At 53.5% G+C, this 18,144-nt stretch overlaps 3 protein-coding genes across 3 annotated transcripts; all 3 read right to left on the reverse strand.

Annotated features, from left to right (window-relative positions):
* Window positions 1-498: 498 nt before the first annotated feature.
* Window positions 499-3,995, reverse strand: BDP81DRAFT_436787 (calcium/proton exchanger). Its single transcript, XM_060591167.1, has 7 exons — window positions 3,099-3,995; window positions 2,981-2,983; window positions 2,652-2,667; window positions 2,491-2,598; window positions 2,362-2,433; window positions 2,230-2,307; window positions 499-2,181 (listed from the first exon to the last, which is right to left on the reverse strand). The coding sequence occupies exons 1-7, from the start codon at window positions 3,791-3,793 to the stop codon at window positions 817-819; spliced, it is 2,337 nt and encodes a 778-aa protein (XP_060440934.1). The 5' UTR covers window positions 3,794-3,995; the 3' UTR covers window positions 499-816.
* Window positions 3,996-8,959: 4,964 nt separating this feature from the next.
* On the reverse strand, window positions 8,960-12,579 carry BDP81DRAFT_328953 (uncharacterized protein; the record flags this gene model as incomplete). The annotated part of the gene is made up of 3 exons (XM_060585268.1): window positions 8,960-10,915; window positions 10,970-11,563; window positions 11,620-12,579. 3 exons carry the CDS (start codon window positions 12,577-12,579, stop codon window positions 8,960-8,962), a joined length of 3,510 nt encoding a protein of 1,169 aa, XP_060440935.1.
* A 3,432-nt stretch (window positions 12,580-16,011) lies between these two features.
* BDP81DRAFT_436790 (uncharacterized protein) lies at window positions 16,012-16,762 on the reverse strand. The gene is made up of 2 exons (XM_060591168.1): window positions 16,640-16,762; window positions 16,012-16,564 (listed from the first exon to the last, which is right to left on the reverse strand). Exon 2 carries the CDS (start codon window positions 16,537-16,539, stop codon window positions 16,363-16,365), a length of 177 nt encoding a protein of 58 aa, XP_060440936.1. The 5' UTR covers window positions 16,540-16,564; window positions 16,640-16,762; the 3' UTR covers window positions 16,012-16,362.
* Between the last annotated feature and the right edge of the window lie 1,382 nt (window positions 16,763-18,144).

The raw sequence follows: 18,144 nt of genomic DNA on the forward strand, positions 1-18,144 counted from the left end.
ATTTCCTTTTTCCTTTTTCCTTGAAAAACGAAAAAAGGTCTGTTATTTGAATACTCAATAGGATATGAACCACCCAAGATAAAGAAGAAGTGAAACAATACGGAATCGGAACGGAGAGAGGTCCCTCATTGGGATCGAAAAGCATCACTGTCCGACTCTCTCGCCTGAGCTTTGATAAAGGCATTGGATCCATCTATAAAGTAGTGGTCCCGGAGGAAGGGCGTCAGCATCGCTAGGAGCATCATTGACTGGACTATCAAGCTAGAAGTAGTGGGAATGGTGTTGAGCGGCAGATCGTCTTGTCATCTACTTGCCTCGGCATGCTGTAGCCGACTTTCTTGCAGCCATGCAAGTGGGCGGCAGGGTAGGGCAACTTAAGGCGTTATCAAGACGAAGGATCGTCTAGAGATGTACGTAGGTGACAACTCCAAGGTATGACTTTAAAGCGTCCATAAGTGGGCATAGTAAATGTCACAATCGTGAGTGGTGCAGGATTCATATTGTGAAGATAAATGTGTATTAGGCACCCAAAGGTCTGTCCCCGTGTAAAACGGCGAACCAAATCCAGTAGATCTTTGTGCCGTCAACTAAAAGTTTGAAAGTGCAACAAACTTGTGCCAGAATGATATAACCCCAAGCCTAAATCGTCCCCTTGTCAAAGAGCCGCGCGGCATAAAGCTATGCCACAGCAGCGAAATAGAAAAAAAAGTTCATGAAGCGTCGTAAGTTGCTCTTCACCAACAACCACTCCTCCCCCATCAGGTCAACCACGAAGCAAAAGGGTTATGCTATCTCGTGTGACCTCAACCCCTGAGCTTAGGCGCCAAAGGAGCTAGCCTCGTCCGAGTTGGGGTAGAAATAGGCGACCACAGCGATGATGATGTATGTCGCACACAGCAAAGCACCCTCGAGGTAGTTACTCCTTCCGTCGAGAACCAGGAAGTTGACGATGAAAGTTGAAACGAAGAGGCAGACCGTCTCGAACAAGGTAAAGTACAACGACATGTCACGGTCCATGGCCCAACCGATGATGACGACAATTGGCGTGATGAAGAGGGCGATCTGGATGGAACTACCGACGGCGACACCGATTGCCAAGTCCATCTTGTTCTTCATGGCGACCGTGACGGCAGTGACGTGCTCTGCCGCATTGCCAACAATGGGAAGGATGATGAGACCGATAAAGATCTCGCCAAGAGGGCTGGTCTTGACTACGTCGTTGATGGAGTCGACTAGGAACTCGGCGCAGACGGCGACAAGGGCGGTGGAGAAAAGCAAGAGAAGAATGGCAGCAGTGCGGGACAGGTGATCATTATCGGCGATCTTGCTCTTGGCGCTAAGACCACTGTTGACAGTCGCGACACCAGGGATCTGGGCGGCGAACACTCCTCCTGGGGCGCGAACATTGCCGTACTGGTTCAGACGGTCGGGCAAAGAGTTGGTGCGGCGAATGCCGAAGCGGACTCGGGGAACTGGGCCGGCCGAGGCAGCGGGGCCCGCGGACGGGGTCTCGTCGGGCGTGGTGAAGACAGCGGGAGCGAAATTCTTAATCGACAGCCCGCGAAGGCCAGACACCGGGCGGCTCTTGACGGCTTGAGCAGTATCGGTTGGCTCTGATGGACCAGCAGTCTGATCGGCAAAGTCCAGACGGCGAGGTTCACCTGCTTGAGTGTTGCTGGTCAAAGGCTCATGACCTTCAACATCGACAAGATTATTCCGGGAGGCCTTCTTGGACTTCTTCTGGTGCTTGTGATGACGTCTGCGGTGCTTTCTGTGCTTACGAGACCTGTCTTCTTCAACAGCCCCATCGCTACCGACAGAGTTGAAGCGAGGGATGGCTGGACGACTGGCGGATCCTTCAGAGCCCTGAGCTGTACCGACAGAGGAATTGCGGGTTCGGGGGAGACCATCAGTGTTGACAGAAACCACACTGGACTTGCGCCTTCTACCGGCGCGCATGACCTTTCTCATCGTCTTGCGTACAGTGCCTCCGGAGCTGTCAGAGCTGTCTGAATCGGAGTCGGAGTCGGAGCTATCTTCAGAACTGGAGGAGTCGAAGAACCCAATAGCCGGACCAGGGGCGGACTCAGCGTCCACGATGTGTTGAGGTGTAGACTCATACATGTAGGCATGAGACTTCAGCTGGAACAGGAGATACAAGATGTACACCAACAAAAGGACCTAGCCGGAATTAGTATTCATCACCATATAATGTGATAGAGCACTCACCACACTGGTACCACGGCTGATCTTAAGGGTCTGATCCTCAGCCTTGAAGGTGTTTTGGAAGGAAGCGTGGAAGGCAGTCTGGCGGAATGATTAGTTTCCGGAAAAACTCCCGCATATTCTCACACAACTTACAGGAAGCACCAAACTGATGACGCTCAAACTGAGCAGACAAGCACTCATCTGCGTGACGGTGCTGTTGTAAATCTAATGCCGGTATCAGTATACCATTCAACTTGTCAAACGGCAACAACTACAACTCACCTGCTCTCGGAAGCGCAGGCCACCGAGGAAAAAGCACATGCCCAGAATGAGCAGCAGGTTGGCCAGAATAGAGCCCAGGAGGGAAGCCTGGACAATGCGGATTTCATCCTAATACAAGTCAGCTCGAAAATTCGTTGTGGTTCCGCGTTGATTTATCATACCTTGACAAGCGCGATGCTGAAGAGTCGCAAAAGATGTACATGTCAGCAACACTGCAATAAATAATACTCTAAAAAGGGGCAACCGATACGTGGGCTGCGAAACGAGGTTGGGTGAAGGGAACTGCATAATTTGGGACTTGATTGATGTGATGGTGTCTTTTGGTGTAGACTTCTCGTCTCTTTCTCGTCTTCGTCACCCGCAGGAAGGGTAGAAACGTACATGCTGGATTGAAGAAATAAGCATTAGCCAAGACTGCGCCAAGACATCCAGAAGGTTGCAAGGTTCGAGATATTCAGGGCCAAGATCCAGTGAGCGGCTTGGCCAAGACATGTGCCAAGACACGCCGCAACACGTTTGGATCTTTGGGTTCCCCACTGCGAACCCCTCCAAAACCATCATAAGGTGGTTTGGAGAGAGATACGGCAACAAAGGTGAGTGAGACTTACAAGATAATCAACTCGACGGCATTGCCGAAAGTCACGTTCAAGAGGGCGCCAATGGTATCACCAAGCTTGCTGGCGACGGACTCAGTGGCGTGGCTGAGCAGGCCGGCAAGTGGGACGATGGCGATGGCATTCATTGCGAAGACGATGCCGGGGCTCACGCCGAGGGCTTTGGTGATAATGCCGACGGGGACAAAGACGAGGAGCACGTTGACCCAGCTGTGAAACAGGATCATTTTACACGTGAGGTAGAAGCGGGCGAAGACGCCAGGTTTCTGCTTCTCTTCGGGGGTTTTGTTCTTCTTCAAAGCACCCTCCTCGTCTACGACAGCCCCCTGCCGCGAAGCTTTCGAAGATATAGCAACATCCTCGAGGTCGCGGGGACTTGTTTTCTCATTGATGTCGTCCAGGTATGTGAGGGTGGGGTTGTTGCTCGCAGAGGAGCTGGTGATGTGAGAGGAGACGCCATTGGCGACGCCATAGCTACTGTTGGTAGTGGAAGCCGTCGTGTCGAACGTGTTGTTGCGCTGGGTAGCGGGAAGGGTAGACTTGCTGGAAAAGTCTATTGAGTCGGTGACTACAGTTGCCGGATTGCCGTCGGATCGGTTCGAGGAGCTGCGACGGACGCCATGCGCTGATCCTGCTGCGCCAGAGCGTATGGTGTCTATATTGGGGGGATCAGTGGAGGCTTTCTTCATCGAAATAGATGACCGGACACTCGTGTCTCGGCTGGAGCGCAGTTTTCTTTGGGGAAAGAAGAAGGTGTTTTGGCGATGGCACACAATGATGTTTCTTAGAGCACAAAAGTGAAGACAAGCTTCGGGAGGAGAACAAGTACGGACAAGGAGAGAAGAAGACTAGAAGGGGGAATGCGGTCGGACGGCGACAGATGAGGGATGCTTTAAAGGTCGAATCGACTAAGAGATAGCCATGGGGGGGATAAGGTAGAGGCAACGTCCCCAGGCGACAGACACGGACCGGGAAGAGACGTACCCTTAGCTCATCTTTCGACCGGGACTGGCGCAGTTGCGTAAGTACCTAGACACCTTGGAGAAGGAAGGTTTGTCTATCCGTACTTACTAGGTATCTGGTAAGGTAAGGTAGGTAGGTAGGTACAACCTTGCCGCGGCGAGCAAGCAGGTACCTCCGAGACGTTGGGACGGCGGGAACGGTGAAGTCTACCGCTGCAAGGACGCTCTGGTCGCTCCTGGCGAGTTAAGGTGTGGGCGTGTCGGTACGTATTCGTAGACAGACGTGGATGGACGCAAAACAAGCAGGTCCCGCTGGGAAACAAGCAAAGCAGGGGCTCCCTGTCACCGCGCCTGGTTCATCTGGGGCCAATCGCCTTGGTGCAAAATGTCTTGGTGGATGAACCGTGAAATCAACCAAATTCAGTAAGAGGCCGCTGGTCATGTGCCTCAGGCTGTTGTGGCGCGCCCACAATTTCTCCATCTGGCGGGCTGCTTGGTCAAGGTCACCATGGTCACTAAGCCTCAGCTTTTCCCCCATCGCCTCTTTGTCTATCCCACTCCTGACACTCCATCATCCCCAGCTTGGTCTACCGCCTCTCCTGTTCTTCTCATTTGCTGCTATTTGCATCGTCGTCTCCTGTTTTCTCAGAACTGGACCTCTTGGGATCTGCAATCATCATTGCGGGACACATCCAGAGTCATTGGTTGGACAAGCACAAGCACGAGCACAGCAGGCATCTTGTTCGTTGGAGGTTCAAACAGAGACAATCGGGCACATACATCCACATCCACATCAGAGTTCTGGGCCCGGGGTTGCACCAATAAACCAAGCTTTTGCCATGGAAATGGGTACTTGCCTCACCCCCTTGGCCTTCTTGGCTACACTGCAAAATACGACACCATTTCTGTACCGAGTATGGAGTACGGGGTCTGGATCCAGAAATCCAGAAATCCAGACGCATGCGCATGCTGTCACTGCTCTTCCATCATCATCATCATCATCGCCCACCAGTCCAGATCCAACATAGCAACAATGATATCACACCTCATCAACTCGCTGCAGGGAAAGGAGGCCTCTGCCCTATCGGACCTCGCCATTTTGCCTCCCCCCAAGCCCCGTCTCGTCCCTCCCTCGGTCACTCGGTCAGTCGGTCTCTAGTTGTAGACTCCCGCTCTCAACAAAGGATACACAACAACCACCGCCCATCCTCCGCCTCACTAGCAACACCGAACCCATTGGCTCCGACGAGTCATAGTGGATACGCACTAATAAGCATTAACCTACACGCAGGGAGGGAGGGGCAGGGGACTCGACTAACACTCGACGGAAAGTGGGATGGGATTCCTCTTCCAATCTTCCTCCCTCCCCCTCCCCCTACTAACAAACTTTCCTCCCAGCAGCGGGCCACCCTCTCCCTCCGCTCCGCCCAGACAGGCCAGCTGAGCCTCACATAATGACAGAGTTGCACTTGCAAATATTCGGGTACCAATTTCGCAATCTCCTCGCCGCCTCCCGTGCCAAACCCTCGTCCCAATCTTCTACCCGTACCACCACTTCACCCAGGCGAGGTCCGCAGCAGAGGTGGACAAACGCTTCCCATGCCATGGTCCAGCTCAATGTGACTACAGTCTTTGAGCACCTACAGCAGCAGTTTCTGATGAATTAACCTACGCCACATTGACACACACCGTCCAAAGAACCAGAAACTAGCATTGTTCGAGGGCCGAAGTTCGACGGCCGAAATGGGGCATTCTACCGGACGGAGACCAAGCAAACAACCTCTCGCTCGAGCCTCACCCACACTGGTTTTTTTTTTTTTTTTCACACTCCTTCCTTCGGTGTATTCGTACTCTGTGCTTTCTTCAGGAACCGAGCCAGGACGGACTTTTGGACTCCCCTTCCTGCTCTTGCTTCTCTAAATCCCCAGCTCAACTCGCAACGTGCGCCAAGCATCGCCAAGGACGCCGATTCCAGATGATGGATTCCGTGGTAGAGACAATCTCGAAACAAGAACCGGATTCCGGACCCCATCCTTTTGGTTTTCAGATCATGCAGTCGCGCATTTTGCGTTTCTCGTTCTCGTCGTCCTCGTTGCCGATAAAACTGTTAGAAGCCTCATCAAAGGGGATCAAGAAGAAGCCGGGCCGGGCAGTTGACCCCGCGTGCCATTATCGAAAAGTCACAAACTGGCCGGCACACTTCGAGATATGGATAATCCATAACTTTGATATCCCAGAACTCTGGAGCCTGCCGGCCTGCCGCCACTACTGCCACTCCTGCCTTATCAATCAGTCGGGGATCACCCTCGCATCTCAGTGGCTGGCACCTCTCTCGACGACACACGTGGTCCAGGTATCTCTACGCGAGACGATCTTCGTCCGCTCCAGTGTAGCAGACTGCAGAGTTGCATTCCGCCCGGCTATACACTCCTCTTGCGAAGACGAGCTTACATACATATCCTTTGGCATACGGATACCGCTGTTGACCTTTCGAGAGGACCCAGCAGCGAAAATACCGTTGCAAGAATGCAAGAGTCATGAGTCCATGACCACTCCATCAAAGTGCCCCCAAACGGTCGAGGGCCGTTGCAAAAGCTGGCGCTCGGGGCTTCAAAGAGCGCACGGGGAACCGCTTCCAAACTTCCCAAAGCTTTTTCTTTCACCCCGGCCGATTTGACGAACATTCTGCTTGTTCCTGCTCATCGCCTTACCTTTTTGCATTTCCAAAAGGTTCCCGGCACTTGTCGTTTCCATCCAATGCCCCCTTTCCCTCCCTCCCTTCCGCTGTGCCTTCCCCCCCTTCCCTCGTCCAACCTAATTCCTGTCCCCTCCTGGCTAGACCGTTTCTCTTCCCGTTTGTCACAACCTAATTTCGACAACTGGAAACAACAACAGCACGATACTTTTTCATCCTGCTCTTGTTTTTTCTTCAATTTTCCGCTCCAGAAGGGCCAGTGCATTCAGCGTGTGTACAAACGTGCTCTTTGATACCCAACCGGGAAGAGAGAAGCCCATTGAATTTCGAGAGAATCACAAAAAAAGGTTCCTGGATAAGATCCTCGCAACGAACGGGCGCCGAGACGCGTCATCCAAAACACCACAACGCCCATCCTATGTTGCCCATCCATTGATCCAAGGACGATTTCTTTTTGGTCGTTGCGCCGAACGCAACAGGGGTTCAAACGAAATTCAAGCTTCCCACCTGCCAAATGGCCAAATGCCGGCCGCCCCAATCCACAAATTCGCCTTAATTACAAAGTACGGAATACCTACCTGCCTTGGAGGCGAGATGCTCTCTTGATAGTGATACTATCGAAGCGGATTGGTCTTCCCGCTCTCGTGAACCAATAGAAGCGCCACAGAATTATACAAAGCCGGCCGACACGTGCCGAGAGTGACGTCAAAATTCTTGGGGGGCTTGACGTTGTGACTCCATGGACGGGTGGTGGCTGTGCGTGCGGATGCTCCATACGGTTAGCGTCTAGTCACTCTCGCGACTCTGTATCGGGCCCGGTACTGGCTGCGCCAAAAACAGCCACACTTGTCTAGGTGATGCCGTGACTGGACGTCCATAGAATCCGTACTCCGTACACTACTCCATAGAGCAAAGTGGGCCGTTTGCGAGCGTCCAGACTTCAGCGTCGAAGCGTCGCGTCGAAGCGCGACAGGGGTTGAATGTCACGGATATGCGTAATGATGTGCGACACCTGTGACTATGTAGTAGAAACCAGGAAACCAGAAAGCAAGGGAAAAACCATCCGGCCTTCGAGACGTCGTACCGTTCCCCCCTTGACCACCGCCAAGACACAAAAACCTCGTTGCAGACCATCCTATCCCGTCCATCAGCGCAGCAGATCCGATGAGAAGAACTAGAAGCGTGCTCTTGGTACCAGTTTCAGTCTTCTATTCTTTCCCTACCTGCTTCCTCCGCAATCATCTCAGTTTTCTGGTATACGTAGAATTCCACCCGGGGGTTCTAGATCACGTCCATGGATTTGTGAACTATGGAGTGTGTTAGAGAAAAATCACAAAATACTTGAACACAATACGTACGGAGTAACAGTGGGGTTTTATATATCCCATGTCAAATGACCTCACTTCTCACAGGGGGACTATCCATTACCCGGCTTGCCATTTCAATGTAGCTTCAATATGCTTTCCATACCAGACACTGCATAACCCGCACCCAGCCAGTTGCAGTTGGATACCTACTGGCCAGCTCACTCACGACCATATTCAACCTTCATCACACGATAACGCTAAAAATTCAAACGTCGGTTCTTCTTCTCTCTCTTCCATTCTCGTTGTCTCTCTCTCCCTCTCTCTCTCTCTCTCTCTCTCTCTCTCTCTGACTCTCGCTCTCTACTTCTGTACTTCCCATACGCCTTTGCCGCCGCCAGCAGTCTCAATCGATTGCCGACGTAATGCCATCAAATTAGAGGGAAAATGACAAGTCAAACCAACCAGAATAAAAAAAAAGGTCCCATTTCCGAAAAAGGGAAAAGGGAAGAAAAACCACCAAGCCGTCTCTGTATCTGAACAACCCTGTCCCAGGTACCGACGCAATAAACACCATCAAACTTCCCTGATTACACGAGAGAGGACTGCGAAAATAAAGAACTCCTCTCAACATTCTATGCCGGTTCGCCAACGGTGCAGCAGGCCATCAACTTCCACTAACGATGCCAAACGACCAACGTGTCCTGCTGGCTGGTATTCACACATTAAAACCTCAAAATTCTCAAAGACGAGGCGCACATCGCCCTATAGACAATGTCTTCACTGCTCAACTCGGCGCGCCGGAGACAGACTCATTTGCGACGATCGGGGCCCACACAATGGTCGCGATCCTGGACTATGAGATGGCGAGCAGTCGAGGGCTTCAAGAGAGCTCTACCTCTCGTCGCCACCTCTCGCTTTGCCGCGCCTCCGGAAGAAGTCCATAACTCTCTTGGCGGCTCCGCTGCTACCTTGATGGCCACCGTATTCTGCGCTCTCGAATCTCTTATTCTTCTGTAGCACGCCAGACCGGCCATTTCCGCGGGACGAGCCGAATTGCTGTCCATCGTAACCCTCAGACTCGGAGTATCCGCTGGCGTTGTACCGAGCACCAGTGTGTCTCCGGTTTTGAGCGTTTTCGAATGAAGACTCCGATCCGGTGTTGAGACCAGTACCCTGCTGCATATAGGCAGGTACTGCGCTGGGCTGCCCAATTGGGCCCACGTCCTGCTGCTGTTGCTGCTGCTGTTGGTAGCCTTGCTGCTGCTGTTGATCTTGCCAATCTTGACGTTGCAATTGGGGAGCAGAGCTAGAGCCCGGCGGCTGTCGGTAACTCTGGTCATAACCACCATCATAGCCTCGAGACTGTCCCCGTGAGTCGACGTATCTTCCATGCTCATCAACTTCAGGGGGGTCTTGAATGGGAAGGTCGGGCTGAGACTGAGGTTCAGACGGCGGACGATCGTAGTCTCTGCCGATGCCAATAGCTTTCAGCGAAAATGACTGCGGGATCAACGAGAATCGCCTGTTTTGCTTCTCGTGGGAGGTCTGGGAGCCAGCGATGCTACCGCTGCGTTTCTTTCCAAGACCCAGAGAGAAGGACCGCCGAGAGGCCCTCGAGTCTATCGAAGGCCGGGGCTGACCTTCAGCAGGCATGTTGTTAGGCATGCTGACTGGAGGGTACTTGCGACTCTTGTCTGCGATCTGCGATTCGGGTCTCTTGCGGTTCTTACCCCCAAAGATCGACCCGTTCCGACCCAGTAGGGAGCCGATGGTGTTGGAGCGCTTGTGTCCATGTCCTCTGCCATCGCTTGACTGAGGAGGCGTCTGGCCCTGGGCGGCTTGTTGTTCTGGGGCGAATCCAGCAACCTTGGCAAACTTTGGCGGAACGCTGACGCTGGGTCGTCCCATAGCCTGTGAATCCTGGGTAGTGGGTTGTTGAATCCTTCCATGAGCATTAGTACCTGCGAGGGCCGGGGGGATTGGTTGGCCGTACGATCCACGAGCTCCAGCTCCCAGTCCCATTGAGCCTGATGCCATTGAGCCGCCTGTTTGAGGTCTTCCAGAAGCCTGTGCACCTGATGCTGAAGGTGCGAAAGCGTTGTCAGAGGTCGTCCGGGTCTCCCGAGTCGGTCTTGAGGGTGCGGCCGCCGTGTTGCGGTGAGCACTTGGAGGGCGCGTGCCTTGTCGACTCGCTCTGTACGAATCTCTCGAGACAGGAGGGTCTCTAGGGAGGGGCTTCTCCTGGGAGTTTTGGTTCTCCGCAACCTCGACAGGACCTTGGCTGCTCGAACGCGCCCTCGACTTACTTCCTGCAGCAGCCGCCTCTCCTCTTTGCGTCTGCGTCGTCGGAGCCACGTACTCGACCTGCACCGTGCGACGTTTGTTATCTTTGTGCGCCTTAGCAATGGCTGCTGCCTCGGCGTCAGCATCGATCTTGGCGTGTTTGCTGGCGAGACCTCCCACTGATGTCGGCGTGTTGGCTTTCGTCTTGGAGGATTCGCGAACCGAGGCGCTTCGTCCGATGCCAGATGCTTCTGCAAAGTCGTCGTCTTCCGAGGGTACCGTCGTGTTCTGGATCTGGTTGGGCGTCGTGGTGCTACTAGTAATGAACTCCACGACATGAGCGTACTCGCTCAACCAGCTATGCCGAGCCACCTCAAACAGGTCTGCTCTTTTCCGGGGGTTGGGGACAAGGATTCGCCTGAGAAGGTCGCGAGCGTGGGGGGTGACGTATTCGGGGAAAGTCAGAGGCGTGTTGACAATGTATTTGTACAGTAGGTTAATGTTGTCGCCTTCGGGGTTCGCTGGATCGTCGTCAAAGGGAAGGTAGCCAGCCAACATTGCGTACTAAATTCTGGTCAGCTTCTGCATCAGCTATGCGCTGAGAAAATCATCGCTTACCAAGATGACACCGCAGCTCCATACATCAACCTTGCGGCCGGTGTATAGAGAATCGCTCACAACAAGCTCTGGCGCAGCGTAGCAGGGACTGCCGCAACTTGTCTGCATCAAATCGCCCTTCCTTGTGCCATTGGTCTTGACTCTATCCAGTCCCAATTTCTTGACAAAGTCACGGTCGCTGAGATTGAGTTCCTCCTCTTCAGAAAGCTCTTCCTCGGCATCGAAGGTGTTGGCGAAGCCAAAATCGGTGATGATTATGTTGCGATTCCGGTCCAAAAGCAGATTCTCCAACTTGAGATCTCTGTGAACGATGCCTTTCTTGTGCAAGTAGCCGACACCAGAAACTAGCTGGGCGAACAGCCTTCGCGCGGCATTATCCTTCAGGTAGCGATGGTTCAGAATGTAGTCGAATAGCTCACCACCAGAGGCATATTCAAGAATGATACCAATGTGCCTCTCGGTCTCGACCATCTCGTGGAGGCGGACGATATTAGGGTGAGAAATGCCCCGGAGGATAGCAATTTCGCGATAAATCTTGGCCAATCTGGAGGGGTTGTTGCCGACACTATCCCGCTTGATCAACTTGATAGCGACCTGTTGATGAACTGTAAGCAATAATCTCAAAGTATCTCGATGGGTGAGCAACTTACTTGCACATTGTTATCGTTCTTCCAGCCGAGCTTTACTTTTCCGAACTCGCCCTCGCCGATGGTATTTCCAAGAACGTAGTCGCCGAACCTGACCACCTTCTCACGCTTCCCGGAGTGATCATGCCGGCTTCTGCCGCCACGTCTGCCATCATCATGCTCGGACATGCCGACAATTGGGGGAGGTGCGGCGTCATCATGTGAGGATCCTATGCGAGTTGACTGAGCTTCTGCCAGTCGCTCCTTTTCGCGGGCGATGTCTACTTCAGGCTGAGAGACCACCATTCGGTTGAGAACCTCGCTTGCTTCGCGCGAGGGCTGCTTGGGTGATGCTGTTGTTGTCTGGGGAGGTGCATGTGATCGTACGGGGATCACCGTCGGTTGGCTCCCAGGACGGTTGCCGCTCGATCGATGGGGAGAGTCAGGAGGCATTTGTTGATGCGATCTTCGGCTGCGTGAAGCAGCACCGTCGTCGGGGTAGGTATAATCGACATTACCATTCGTTCCATCTGCTTGACCGCGTCGCGGTGACGATGCCGCCTTGTCGGCAGCGTGATCGCGTCTTTTCGTGGTAGTCGTAGTGGTAGTAGCGCCCGAGTAATTCGTCGAGGACGTTCGAGGGGGGGCAACGGGAGGCATGTTTCTGCGTTGTTCGGAAGATGAGGATTGGTAGTCTGGGGAAGAGGGCGCGACGGCGACGGGGCTGGCGGGGACAACTCGGGACGTCATGGGCGAAGTCGGGTCCTGAGTGTTTACAGACGCGCCGTTTCCGCTCGGTCGACTCGTGGGGCGTTGTGACGATGCAGGAGAGGCAAAGTTGTTTTGCAGATTGGCATTGTACGCCTCGCGAGATGGGGAAGAGTGATTCGACGTGTACTGCCGGCTGCTCGGTGAGGCTGCGACCAAAGGCGGTGATGCCAGAGCTGTTGTGTGAAGGGCAGGCTGCAAAGCGGCCGAGGACATGCTTTTGCGACAGTGGAAACGCAAGCGCGCAAGGAAATGGAGTTCGACTGGGCGGCGGTCCTAGTCTGGTGTGTTTTGGTCCCGCGATTGTCGCTAAGATGTCGGTCTGCGATGTTGGTGCGTTTTGGAAGGGGTCAAGGGAGGCTGGTATGTTGGCGGAGAATTGAGAAGCGAGGAAGAGGCCCGTAAGCGAATGCTGTTCAGCGAGGTAGAGTTGCTCGCTGGGCGCCAGGTTTCAGGACGCTGGAATTATTGAGCTGCAGGAATTAATTCGGCCTGAATTGGTATGGGACGGACGAGCCCGATTGGAGGTATTAGGGTCCTTGGATAGGTCGTGGTGTGAGAGTCTGCTGTGCCAATGAATTGGGCCAGTCTATCTCATGGTGTGGGCGGAAGGGGTCGATTGTTTTTTTTTCCCCCTTGGGCTGAGGGCTGCGATGTATTGTTTACTGTAGCTTGACCCTGACGAAATGTATCGGCGACGATCGTTTTGGACGGTAAAGTCGAGTCGAGTCAATGCAGCAACAACACTGGGAACAGTGACGCGACAAAGGGGCAGTGGTGCAAGTACACGCTCTGCTGTGAAAGGCTGTGCGACGGATTGATACCTATGGCTTTGAACCTATGCCCTTGTCTTTTCTGGCTTGTCCTTTGACACCGTCTGAGACCAGACGGGGGGTGCAGACAGGAGGAGGAATGGGCGGTAGAGAAAAACAGTTCCAGTCGTGTGTGTGTGTGTGTGTGTGTGTCGGTGAGGTGACCCTAGTCGAGGATGAAGAGGCAGGCTGGATGCAGTATGGCGGTCGGAGCCCAGTATGTTGTAATTGGAACCAATTCCCTTTACCGAACCACTGAGGGCTTATCTGGTCTGGCTTCGAACGATCAGAGGAGCTATCGCCAGCAGGTCGAGGAGACCGAGACGATAATGATTGCGGGAGGCCCGAGTCTGATTGTAGGCTTTTTTTTTTTTTTTGTCGACGGTTGAAGTTGTCGATGGCGCGCTTCTCTGCTTTGGCGGGCTCGAGACTAGCGGCAGACTATCGGAGCGAGTTGGATCGCCGGTCAGAAAAACAATACCAGTGACTGACAACGCAGACCAAACGGGGTCGTTGGTGCAGCGAATTCAGGTACAAGCGGGATGAGGTAATGCGCGGTGAGTGCCCAAGTTGGACTTTTGGAGCGAGAGGCGGTGGGAGTCGAGATGTGGAGGGCGAACCAGTCCAGAATGAGAGAAGAGAGACAGGCGGGATCGGGAATGGGCCTCGTCTTGGCTTTTGGGCGAGGGAGAGAGAGAAGAGGAGTGAGAGGGTTAGGAAGAACGAACGGTCAGACGCTCTCGTGCTCGTCAGAATAAACTTGAAGAGATGAGGCTTGGGACGAGCTGGAGCGAGAGGCCGAGTGAATGCGCCCGATATTTGGAACAGCGCAGCTGCGGGAGCGCAAGGAACAGACAGCCCAAAGGTCGTCAGTCAGTTAGTCGGTCTCGAAAAGAGAGGAGAGACGTCAAGAGATTGGGTGTGAGCGGGCGGCGGGCGCGAGAGAGACGCAGAGAGACAGAGCCAGCAGCAAAGGCAGGCCGCAGACTCAGAGAGAGTGAGAGAAAGCGCGCGATTGAAGCGATTCCTGGTCGAATCCAAGGTAGGTCCCCGGGGGTATCGTGTACTTGCAGGGGTGAGGTGCAATGCAACTTGTAAGTACCGCCCAAAGAAAGTGAAGGCGGAGATGTGCGTGGGCCTCAGGGGGGAAAAGCGGGAAAAAGGGAGCAGGTGCGGTACATGCAACTAGGGACGGAATGCAGGTACCAGATACTCGCTAATATCCACTAACGCTGCCGCTACTGCGACTGCGACATGCAACCGCGACTGATTGCTTTGCTTTCGTGCCTAGGTGCTTCGTCTGTTTCGTTCTCTGTGCTTTGAACGAGGTTGCTGCCAAGTCTATGACACTCACTGCTGCACACTGCAAGTGGAAGGAGAGAGGCGCAGGTGTCAGAGTCGCGACGTAATTAGCTGATAGCGCTGCTCTCGCGGGCTGCATGTGTGAGGTGAGGTCGAGGCAAGGCGAGGTAGGATTTCGTCGAGCTGGATTGAGCCGAACCGAGAGAAGGAAAGCAGCACTGTATCCGTACGTAGAGAAAAGGTCTGCCTTAGTTTCCTGTTCCGCCTCAACTGAGTGGATGACCGTGACCACCCGACGTAGACTGGACCGTATTGATCGTAGCAAGAAGAGGCGAGGAGATGCCGTCTCGTTAAATTATCTCACTTGCGGCTGTCCAAGCACCACCAATTTTTCAGAGGGCCGGCGCGGACTGTGGCCAGTGGGCAATTTGTCGTTTCTTTTCTCCCTTGGAGGAGACGAGGGGGGGCCCTTTCCGATCCAGCTTGGTCTTTTCCTTGGTTCCGTGAATTTTTCTCGGCCGGCCTGTGTTGCTGGCAGGCGGCAGCTGGCCCGAGAGTACCTTAGGTAGGTAAGGTAGGTATTCGTCCCCAATAATCTCCTCAATGCAGCGGCGTCGGGATGGACTGATGTTCCCTTTCGTATTCAACCTTGGTTATCAAGTAACAAGATGAAGTTGACGTGCGGGGCTCAGATGAGAGGATCAAGACCTGAACTGCGTGATTGCCTAGGTATGCCTACGGAGTAGTGCCTAGTGCAACAAACTTGTACTCCGTAATCGAACAATAAATTATCTTCCACCCAGTGTGACACCTGGCGTAGACGGGTAGGTATGCTTCGAATTGGCGTGTCTGAGCTGATGTCTCAGCCTAGAGCAGCGCAGAAGCCTGTGTAAGTCGAGAGGAGGCTTTGAGCTTCTGTGTAAGACGCGGAAGCAGGAGGGCGTTGCACAAGAGCCGAAACGTGGGTGTGGGCGGGTGTGGCTAGTGCGGATGCTGGTGCTAAGAGCTTGCACCGGCGCGGTTTCTGATATTTGCCGCTGGTGATTGGTCTTTTAATTACTCGTACACGTGAATGTGGAAGGGAGTGGCTGGAATTCGATATCAACCAGCTTGAGGCCCAATGCCAAATTTGAGATGACACAAACAGCTGATTGTTGACCAGAGGAGACGGGAATGAGGAGAGGAAGCGAGCAAGACACTCGGATGGGACGGGAAGAGGAAGAAAGGGAGCAGGCGATGCAATTGGAAGGCACGTCAACCTGAGAGAGAAGTTCCTACTATTGGAAGGCAAGGCAGGTACGGAGGAGACGGAGACGGGTGGCGGCGGAAGAGAAGGAACGAAAGATGCATGCGCCATCCAAGATAGGTACCTTGAGGTAGGTACGGATAGTCAGAAGGTCCAACCCGAATATATTGCACACCTGCCACCCGTCGTCTATTAAATCATTCTTTTCTTCCCGCGATCTAAGCATCCAAGGTACCTGCCTCTTTCAATTGCTTCACTTGTCTAAGGTACCTTTAGGTAGGTACCTACCTCTACGGACGGATACACTCTCGCTTTGCTCGTCAACGTTCCATTTTCTTCTAAACATCCTCTCGCTATTTCGCATTCTACTATACGAAGTACATGAACGTTCTCCCGTCTCCAGGATACAAATCTCCGCCTCTAGCTACTCTAGCTTCTCCTGCACGCTGGGATCTGCCCTCGGCCTGGCAATTGACGTGACACCCGAACCCGACTTCACCTGAAGCTCGAGCTCTCCTTCTCGACAGCCCAGACGTTCTTTTGCAAGGAATCTAGCCAGCATGAGCACAACGGCAGGTGGCGCCGCAGCGGACTCTCGGTGCAACTGGCTAATTGGCCCATTGGGTTCGTACGGATAGATCAAGCCGGCATCAAGCCTCCAACTCGCGTCCCACTTCGTTCGAGAAGACTGAAGGTTCCCGCTTCGCACGCTCCGGCAAGATGGCAACACTCCAGCTTCATGCCCAACCCCATGTGCTTCGTCTTTTGAGATGGGATGACCCCTCGACAAGGGTTACCGCGGATCATGCAGCCCATCTACGAATATCTGCCCGCTATGAGTGTGAGTTCACGTCTTTTCTTTCTGTCTCTTATACCGAGTATTACTCTCCAACCAGATGACTGAGTGTGCGCCTAGTTTGGAAAGGTCAACATGGGAACCGAACAGCAGTTCGCCGTCCGAAAGCAGGTTGGCTGCTGGCCTTCAGTTCCAATCTCGACGCCATCCACGGCTCATCGCCTGCGGGGCGACATGCGATGCATGGCGATGCATGGTGCCGAGCGTCGTTGGCGTCGCCAGCAGTGGGACGCAGATGCAGCTTTTTCTACGATTCGTGTCTAGCATCAATCACTCACCAATCACTCGTCCATATGTATATGCCTCTACGACCGAACCGCATTGAGGGCATCTGCCCTTTCCTTATGCAGCAGTCAACCGCAGAAGCTACAGAGTCGCATCACGATTTACCTTTGCGTTTAGTCGGCCACCGTCAAACGAAACACCTCATACCCCTGCTGGTGGGCTGGGTGTCCAGGCGATAAAGACCGGGGTATCGACATGGTTCAGGGGTCATGTCGTTCTGACTTGTCATCATCACCAGGACCAGCTGCTGCCGCACCAGTGCCCAAACCGGTCGACTGTCCTGATCCTCCCGCAGAGGTTTGGATTTCGTCCGATTCCATCCCATCCTCCGTGTCCATCGTTGACCAAGAGTTGTAGCTTGTTGCATCTCCAGTCAGTCAACTATGCCATGTTCTGCCTCGTGCATTTTGGTGTAACGCGGCTCTATTCGACATCTTTTGCAAAGACAGGATCGTCCTGTCACCCAAGAGTTGCGGCACAATTGCAGACGGCTGCTAGTTTACGCGCTTGAGAGACCGCAGCGAGGTCCCTTGCATTGACGTGGCAGACTGCATTTCTCCAAATTACCGTCCAAAACCTGACTGGTTGGTGGGCAATGTCTGCGAGACTGGACTGTCGAGTTCCCCTCGCTCCTCAAACGACGGATCGCGTGTTTGCGCATCGCATGTCATTTGGCAGCAGCACTCTCCTCCCCACACATCCATCCTAATGTCGCCGTCCCCATCGCCTTCGCATTTTGCCATATCCCCAAGGTTTATGCGCACCAAGCGGTTGGATCTGATGGCGCATGGTTCAAAGACGACTCGAGGTTTACTTATCCACGAGGTTACCCGATTGTCGCGCAGCATCCCTTGCCTTAACGAAGTTACCTTCATCTTATTACTTGGATGGCTCGCTCGGCGGCTATCCTTAGCCACCGTCAATGCAAGGTACGCAAATATTCGATTCTACTCCGTACCTTATTCCACCAAGCTTCTGGGTCTTCATGCTTCACTCTCCAGCCAACTCACCCTTGCCATCAATTCGCTCCATCTTGATTCGCATGTCTCATTATAATCAATTATCACTGACCTTCTACCTGTACTCCGTACAGCCGTCCCACACTCGTGGATGGAATTCCGTCCTACGGGCCCCATAGGCTCCATGATACTTCAAGATATTCGCTTGTCTTTGTCTTTTGGAAGATCTACCCCGTACGACTGTTCGCGGCAGATCCATGTCCTATGCGAGCCATTAATAATCTTCCATGGAGGTAAACAGCATTTTGAGATTCTGCTGAT

Source organism: Colletotrichum phormii (genome assembly GCF_030913505.1).
Source record: "Colletotrichum phormii strain CBS 102054 chromosome Unknown BDP81scaffold_22, whole genome shotgun sequence".
Lineage (NCBI taxonomy): Eukaryota > Fungi > Ascomycota > Sordariomycetes > Glomerellales > Glomerellaceae > Colletotrichum > Colletotrichum phormii.